At 45.8% G+C, this 8,430-nt stretch overlaps 1 protein-coding gene across 1 annotated transcript; it reads right to left on the reverse strand.

Moving 5' to 3' along the window:
* Positions 1 to 362: 362 nt before the first annotated feature.
* RRAD (RRAD, Ras related glycolysis inhibitor and calcium channel regulator) lies at positions 363 to 8,128 on the reverse strand. The gene is made up of 5 exons (XM_053399693.1): positions 8,000 to 8,128; positions 6,728 to 7,120; positions 3,886 to 3,959; positions 2,341 to 2,545; positions 363 to 1,277 (listed from the first exon to the last, which is right to left on the reverse strand). Exons 2-5 carry the CDS (start codon positions 7,110 to 7,112, stop codon positions 1,000 to 1,002), a joined length of 942 nt encoding a protein of 313 aa, XP_053255668.1. The 5' UTR covers positions 7,113 to 7,120; positions 8,000 to 8,128; the 3' UTR covers positions 363 to 999.
* Between the last annotated feature and the right edge of the window lie 302 nt (positions 8,129 to 8,430).

The following is an 8,430-nucleotide window of genomic DNA, read 5'->3' on the forward strand; positions in this document are numbered from 1 at the left end:
CAACTTAACAGTATACACACACAAACACACACACACACACACACACACAGAGAGAGAGAGAGAGAGAGAGAGAGCCTCTGTTCAAAATAGCAATTTATCAAGGTGTGCTTCATTTAAAATCAACAATAATCCCTCTGAGGCTTACATGTATTTGCATACAACTGCTGGAGCTCCCCTAATTTAGGGGGCAAGCTACTGCATAAAGATTTGGACTCTCTTGGTCTGCCATTTTCTGTTTGGTTATTAATTAAAAATAAAAATCTGCAAACTTTGAATGCTATGATATGCTTTTTGGACACTTTTAAAATACCACCAGCTCTCCCAATGCGTTTACTATAGGAAAAAAGAAACATGATAACAGATTATAATCAGAAATACTTTATTATAAAATCTGCATGTAAACAATTTAACAAATTAAACAGTTAATGAAAGTGCAAATTAAAACTTCAAAAAACTATATTTATTCTGCATTTTTTTCCTTTCACTCATCCAAATGCGCTTTGAATGGCCTTTTACCAGCCCACATTTAGTTTTTAAAAGATCATTGCTTTTTAATATATTTACCAAAGAGAAGAGTGTACGAGCCTGCGTACATGTATTCAAGTTTTGCTCTGCAAAGGAGACAAGTTGATGGTGATACGTTTTGCATTTTGTGTGTGTGTACCATTGTCCATTCTTATCTTTGCATCCCTGATGTCCACAGGACAGCTGGCAAATATACACAGTGAGAATGCAGGCATACAAAGCCGCTGAATGAAAATTAGTTCAGTAGCTTGCACACACTGAAGCTTATAAACCGTTTTACCCATGAAGACACAGTTTTCTTACTTCCAAGTCTTGCTTCGGAACTGTAAGGCAACAAGGAGCATATTTTTCCTCCCAACTGTGCAGCTTTGTATTTTCAAAGTCCTTTCCCCCCCACACACTTTCAACAGTCAAAGGCATGTTCACAACCCACACTAAACACACACAGCATCTGGTCCTGCTGAAAGCCATTTTTTAAAGGACTGACAAGTCGTGGCAGGATTTGGATTTGGCCTTGAATGCCATCTTCTTGTTATTCTTGGCTACAATTCTCCCAAGGAATCGCTTGGCCTTCTTGCTGATGCTCTCCCGCCTCTTGGTGTTAGCCATCCGCCTGGCATTGTCTTCTTTGCTGTCTTTACGTAGCCGGATTTGCCGGATGATCCCCTCAAACAGGTCCTTGACGTTGTGATGCAAAGCAGCTGAAGTCTCGATGAATTTGCAGTCAAACACAACAGCGCAGGCACGTCCCTCTGGAGGGCAGAAGGAGGACACCGAATTATTTAAAACTGTGACGTGCCAGCAAAGCACATGCTCTCCTCCCAAATATTGGTGGAAAGAGATTGTACAAGGGTTGAAAATCATAGGGTGGGAGATTATCATTATTCAATTTATTACCCACCAGTAGCAGGTTATGGCAAATTAAAATTCAATATTAAAAACAGTTAAAACAAATTTCAGTCACTCACAGGAATAAGATACTAGAAACTCTTATCTCAAGTGTCAAATGTTGGTGCAAGTGTGGGCACATACATACATAGGAAACTGCCTTATACTGAATCAGACAATTTAGCCAGCTAGCTCAATATTGGTAAGCATGTCTTATAGTGTTTCAGGAATCTGCTTGGTTAGATACATGGGTATGGTCTGTAGCTCAGTGATAGAGCATTTGCTTTGCATGCAGAAGGTCCCAGGTTCAATCCCCGACATCTCCATATAGGGCTGGGGATGTCCCCCATCTGAAATATTGAGAGCCTCTGCCATTCAGTGTAGATTGTACTGAGATAGATGGACCAATGGACTGAGTCAGTATGTTCAAACTTGTAGCCAACCTCTATAGGGTCAGGCTGCCAGGATTACAGTGCCTAGGTTTAGACAACTTACTTCAGTGACAAATGGCTGGTTCACACACAAACACAAGCATCATTTGACTTCTTTACACTGGATTGGCTCCAGAGTATGTGAACCGGCTCCATTTCCTATATCTATATTGCTATATTTGCTATATATTGCTATGTTTTCAAGGATCCTGCTTGGGATTAGATCTACAGTGGTCCATTGGCACATGGAAGTCATCATTTGTATCTTGCAATCAAACAGTAAACATGCATATGTGAAACCAGCCCCCACAAACGCAGTGTTGGGGCTTTCACATCTCCTGCATTCTGCCCCCCACCTCTCTGCAGCAGTGCAGGTTGAATTCTTGGTGAGCTCAGCGATTTAGGAAACTCTTCCCAAGAATCACTGTTACAACCCCACCAACTCCCAACAGCAAAGTGCCCAACACTTGATTTATATTAGGAGAAGGTAACTTACCATCTACGGAAACTTCTCGTGATCGGACCAGGTCACTTTTGTTTCCTACAAGAATTATCGGAATGTCCTCCGTCTGTCTCGCTCTTCGTAGCTGAATTCTCAGCTCAGAGGCCTTCTCAAAGCTAACTTTGTCCGTCACTGAGTAGACGATAATGTAAGCATCCCCCATTTTCATACAGTGGTTCTGGAGCCATTGACTATCATCCTACAGTTAAAAATAGGAACAGAGAGGTTTGTACTGAACAAAGTAAACATTAGGTTAGACATTTTTTACTTGGTAACTATTTTAGCAACTTGAGTTGGGGGAGGAATCATCCCACTGTGGGTCGAATTTTTAAAGTAAGTCACTAGACCTCATGGCCAGGGAAATGAATATTGTACAATCAAAGCACTTAAAAAAAATGAAACTTCTTCCAGAAAATCCTCACAAAAGGGCACTCCTATACCTGCCTGGTATATATGAGCCTTGGCCAAACCAAGGTGGCTATATGCCAGGGATAGGCAACCTAAGGCCCACAGGCCGGATACAGCCCAATTGCCTTCTCACTCCAGCCCGTGGACGGTCCAGGAATCAGCATGTTTTTACATGAGTAGAATGTGTGCTTTTATTTTAAATGCATCTCTGGGTTATTTGTGGGGCGTAGGAATTTGTTCATATTCTTCTTCAAAATATAGTCCGGCTCACCACATGGTCTGAGGGACGGTGGACGAACCCACGGCTGAAAAAGGTTGCTGACCCCTGCATATGCTATCATGTTAAAGCTCTAAGTAAGAATGGTTACTTGGATTTAAAGAACAAGCCAGCAGAATATGGGTGGAGAGTTTTTGGCCCTCCATATGTTGCTGAACTACAACTCCCATCAGCCCCAGCAAGCATAGCCAATGGTGATGGTGTTATAGTTCAGCAATATGCAGCAGCTCAGAGATTCCCCAGACCTGCACTGGAGGCAAGATATGGAAGGGACCAAGAAGGGGTAAGAAAGTACAGCAATGCAAGCATTTATAGTACTGTAGTATGGCTGGGTACACACTGTGCCTTTAAAGTACATTCAAAACATATTCCCTCCCCAAATAATTCTGGACGCTCTAGTTTGCTTTGAGTTGCTGGGAATTGTAACTCTGAGGGATAAACTACAGTGCCCATAATTTGTTGAGAGAAAGTGTGTTTTGAATGTGCTTTAAATATATAGTGTACACACAGACTTAAGTTTGCGACATCCAGATCTTTGTGCTTTACTGCTTTATGAACTGGTTATCTGTTTAAAGATATTACTAATTTACACAGAATGCTGCTTAACTTGTTGGAAGCAAGCACTAGAACACATGAAAATAATTCGGGCTACAAAATGGGATACAAATCTATGCAGTGCTTTTTTCCTTCAAAAATGTTTAGGGGTACTCTCATTTTCCTACTCATATTGAAACACTGTCCCTCAATGAGGCCAAACTTAGATTCACAAAATGTTTAGGGGTATGCACCCCCCCTGCGTCCCCCCAGAAAAAAGCACTGAATCTATGTAACATTTAAAGTAAATAATGCCTTACCTGCTCCCAAATGTCGAACACCACCAGAGAAGCTTCCTCACCATCAACTATGATAGATCTGTCATATGTGTTTCCTATAAAGGAAATTAAAAAGACATTAGGATAACATAATCCCCCCCTCAAGATTCATAGAATTGTAGAGTTGGAAGGGACCACAAAATGTTTATTGTAAGATGTTTGTTGCATTAAGAACATCAGAGAGTCAGATCCAAAATCCAGTTAAGACAACTCCATGGGACTGTAACTCTTAACATGCTTTTCAGCAAACATGCTTAATATTACATTTAGTGCAACATTACGCATGTTTACTGCAAAGACTACCAGGAAAGTGGCCATAGGATGGTAGGATTTGGGAATATAGCTCCATTTTAAAATCCTGGGACTCTAGTCAAAGCAGATGTGTTTTAAGACTGAGGTGCCAAATCAGTTGAAATATAAAACAGCAGCTTAACTGTGCAGTTAAGCTTAAGCACCTGAACAAACTAGATGGTGATACAACTCCTTATCTGGTGCATAAACAAAGCAGCCTCTGCCATCCTTGTACTGCTTCCAATTATCATCCCTTCTAAATTTATTGTTGTACAAACAGTTCCAGCACAGCACTTGGTAGAAAAAGAACATGGAATGAATGCAATGTAAGCCATGCTTTAACATTTATTTTGCTTTATTCAGGTTTGATTGGGAAGAAGTGGTGGAGGTGGCTATTCAACTATTCAAGCAACAACAACCAAAGTATGGAAGATAAAACACACACAAGGCATATTTTTCAAATAACAAAATGCAGCAGGCAGAATTTGAGCTTCCTTCAATCCACTTTTTTTCAGTCAAACAACAGACACATCTGCCATATCCACAGGTGTGGATTTTTTTTTAATCTGACTATATCCTTATGGTATTAATTTAAAAAAGCCTCTGGAATTTAGTCAATGCAGAACAAAAATAACACTCAAGGGACAGGAAGAGCCAAATCATTTCTCTTCAGTATAGTGGGATTTTATTTCATATAGTTTAATTTCAGGTTTACAAGCATCTCTGCCCATGCCATTCAGAGAAATATGGTAGTCATTATTTTAGACTGGGTGTTGTTAGTTAACATGCTTAGGTTTTGTATGTTTTGTCTTTAGTGGATACAGTAGTTTGGTTTGGTTGGTTACTTGTCTCTGTGGTTCCATAATAATTTGAAAACTAATAAAAATAAATTTCAAAAAGGCAACAGTTTTAATACAAAACTTTCTAAGTAATTCCAAGTTACTTTCCAAGTAATTATACATTAATCCAACCCCCTGAATATTCTCCAACAAGTTCCCTCTCCCCACCAAAGAATCATTTTAACTTATTCCAGAGCAGGCATGGGGGATCAGTGACCCTCCAAAAGTTGCTGGCCTTCAATTGCCATTAGCCACAGCCAGCATGGCCAATGGTCAGGGTTGAAGGGAACTGAAATATCATAAAATCTTAGGGGGGGGTCAAGGCTTCCTAGAAGCTGTGCCCCTTCAGTGTCCTCAGCACCATTGCTAGGGAAGCCCACAAGTATTGTACGGATGTCTGATTTTGTCAGTGCTAGAGTTCTGGGTTGTCAAATGAAACAGAGTTGGCCTGAACGCAGCTCTGTTTTACACACAAAGAGAATGGGGGCAGGAATTTGACATTTGACTTCTTTACACTACACATGCTTCCCCCATTTTTCTGTTCTCTTTTTATTACTTCTCCCCAGCTAAACTAGGGAGAAACCCCACTGGTGCATATCAGAATAAAGCAAGGGAATAAGATCAGGTGTTTCACATGACACACATGTATGGACATTTCAGCATACTTGTAAACTTTGTGTCATTTTGAAAAACTTTTTATTTTATTTTACAGTTTAATACTCTTTTTCTTCTGAATTACATATGGGGGAACCATAATCTTTGCAGTGCTTTGGGTCTCTAAAGATCTTAATCCACCCCCACACATAGTACAGTATTACCATGGGGAATTTGCTACTACAAAAGGGGAAGTGGTCACCAGCAGAGATGGCTTTAAAGAAAGCCTATCAGCTCCAGAGGCACAATCTGGTTAGCCACTGTGGGGAAAAGGATGCTGAGCTCTGTGGACTATTGGGCTGATCCAGGAGGGCTCTGCACGCAGAAGGTCCCAGGTTCAGTCTCTGGCATCTCCTGGTAGGGCTGGGAGAGACGCACTATCTGAAACTCTCAGGAAGCACTGCCAGTCAGTGCAGACAATACTGAGCTAAATGGACCTATAGCTCTGATGATTCTGTATGCTGCCATTCCCCATGCTCCTAATTCTTTGAGGAAGTTCCATCCCAGCATTGATGCTCAGCATCTCCTGGGAGGGCTGGGGAAGACTCCCTGCATGAAAACCCTGGAGAGCTGCTGTCAGTCAGTGTGGACAATAATAAGCCAGTAGGTGGACCTATGGTCAGGCTCAGTATAAAGCAGCTTCCTGTGTTCCTTGATTCGTGGACAGGTGGTGGTGGACTGATCCATACATTGCTCAGCCATACAGCCCTCTGCAGATCCATTTCCCCAGCAGATCTCCAGATCTCCTGCTACCTTTTGAATTTATTTGTTATTAATCCATTTCTATCCTGCCTTTCCCCCAACGAGCTGGACCTGGCACACAAGATTCTCCACTCACTTTTGATTTTGTCATCACAACAACCCTGTGAGGTAGGTGAGGCTGGCCCAAGGTGACCCGGGGAGCTCCATGGCTGAGTGGGAATTTGAACCCTGCTCTCTTGGGTCCTAGTCCAGGACTCCTAGTCCAGCCATTGCACCACGCTGCCCCCCACCCCGTCTGCGCCCCACCCCCGGAGTCTGCCCCTTTCCGCCGCACTCACCAGCCTCCTCGGCATCCGGGCAGTCCTCCACCCCTCCGAAGATCCTGGCCAGGCTGGTCTTGCCCACGCCGTGCTCGCCCAGCAAGATGACTTTGTAGAGGTTGCTGTCCGAGTCGCTGCCGGAGGAGATGACGGAGTCGGACGAGTCGGACGCCCAGCCCTGGCGGTGCGCCTCGTCGTCGTCGGCGGGGCTGTAGGAGGTGCAGCGCATCAGCTGCGAGAGCTCGCCTCGAGGGGACGGCGGCAGCGATGCCTGCATCTCGCGCTCGTCCACGGGCATGCTGCGCCGGTGCAGGTGCTGCTGCTGCAGGTGGTGCGCCGCGAAGGGCGTGCTGCCCCGCCGCTTGTCCAGGTACCTCAGCTTGTCGCCGCGGTTCAGGGTCATGGGGGCGCCTGGGGAGAAAGACGTTCCAGGACGTTTACACGGCACTTCCACTAACCCCTTCTTGGCTATGGTGCGCCTCCCTTCCACACTGGGCGAGAGGCACGCTTTTAACAGGAAAGAGGCAGGGGCGGACATCACAGCAACACTCTCTCTAGCTCCGAACTCAATCCGCAGTAAGCGAGACACTCCAAATCCACACACTCACAGTCGCTAACAATGCGTTGAGAGAGAGTGAAAGAAGCGACTTCTCGCTCTCCCCCAAAGGATATCAAGGGCTACTAGTCACGACGGCTATGTTCCGCCTCGCCGTCGGTGGCCCGAGGCGATGCCTCTGAATGCTGGAAGGGGGCGAGGGAAGGGCTGCGCTCCTGCTCTCCTTGCGGGCTTCTCAGAGGTGTCTGGCTGCCCACTTTGAGATCAGGATGCTGGACTAGACGGGCCATGTTATCCTGATCCAGCAAGCGCTCCTTATCCACAGGAGAATGAACGCCCCTTCCTGCTCCTGATCAAGCAGTTCCTCGCGGGGTTCCATCCCTAATCCGGAGCAGAGTTACGGATCCATGCATGACAGAGACGCAGAGCAAAGAAACGAGGAGAAATAAGTTCTTCCACGACTCTCGCCACTGCCTGGTGTGCTCGACTCTCGAACGCACAACTGGGTGGGTGTCTCTGCCATGTCCGGCCCGGGACAGAAGCAGCAAAGCGGATTCCGCCCCCACCAAGTCCTCGCTCGACCCCTTCCGAAAGATCCTGGCGAGCCTGATCGCGGGATGCCCCCCCCCCACCTGCAGCGGGACTCTGCCGTCGAACAACCGCCCCCCGACACCCCCCCCAACGCCAAAAGCTACCCCGCCTTAACAGCCACGCATCAAAGGCAGTCGACTTACCTTGGAAGTGATGTAGCTAAGGGAACTGGGTCCGGAAAAGCGCCTTTCTCTCGTGCTCCCTGTCCCCACTTGCCGCTGCGTCCCCTCAGTCCTTCCCAGCACTGAGCGATGCTCCGCTTCTGTTCCCTTTCGGGGCTTCTTGGCGCCCATTTATACAGCTCCCGAGAGCTCAGCCCCGCCCCGCTGGTGACGTCGCCACGAGCTAGAACCCAACCAGGTTCTGAATTAGAATTCCAGCGGGGCGTCTCCTCCCCGCCCCCCCCCTCGGCCCGGAGGGGGCGCGCAGAGGTGCCAGACGGGAGCTGGGTGAGTCACCGCCGTTTTTACCCCCAGCGGAATTGGGGATCGTCCCTGCTATTTTTAAAAAATGGATGGAAAGAAGCATATGCCCAACCATAAGCCGGCAGCAAGCAACAACGAACTATTATTAT

This window comes from Podarcis raffonei, chromosome 8 (assembly GCF_027172205.1).
Source record: "Podarcis raffonei isolate rPodRaf1 chromosome 8, rPodRaf1.pri, whole genome shotgun sequence".
NCBI lineage: Eukaryota > Metazoa > Chordata > Lepidosauria > Squamata > Lacertidae > Podarcis > Podarcis raffonei.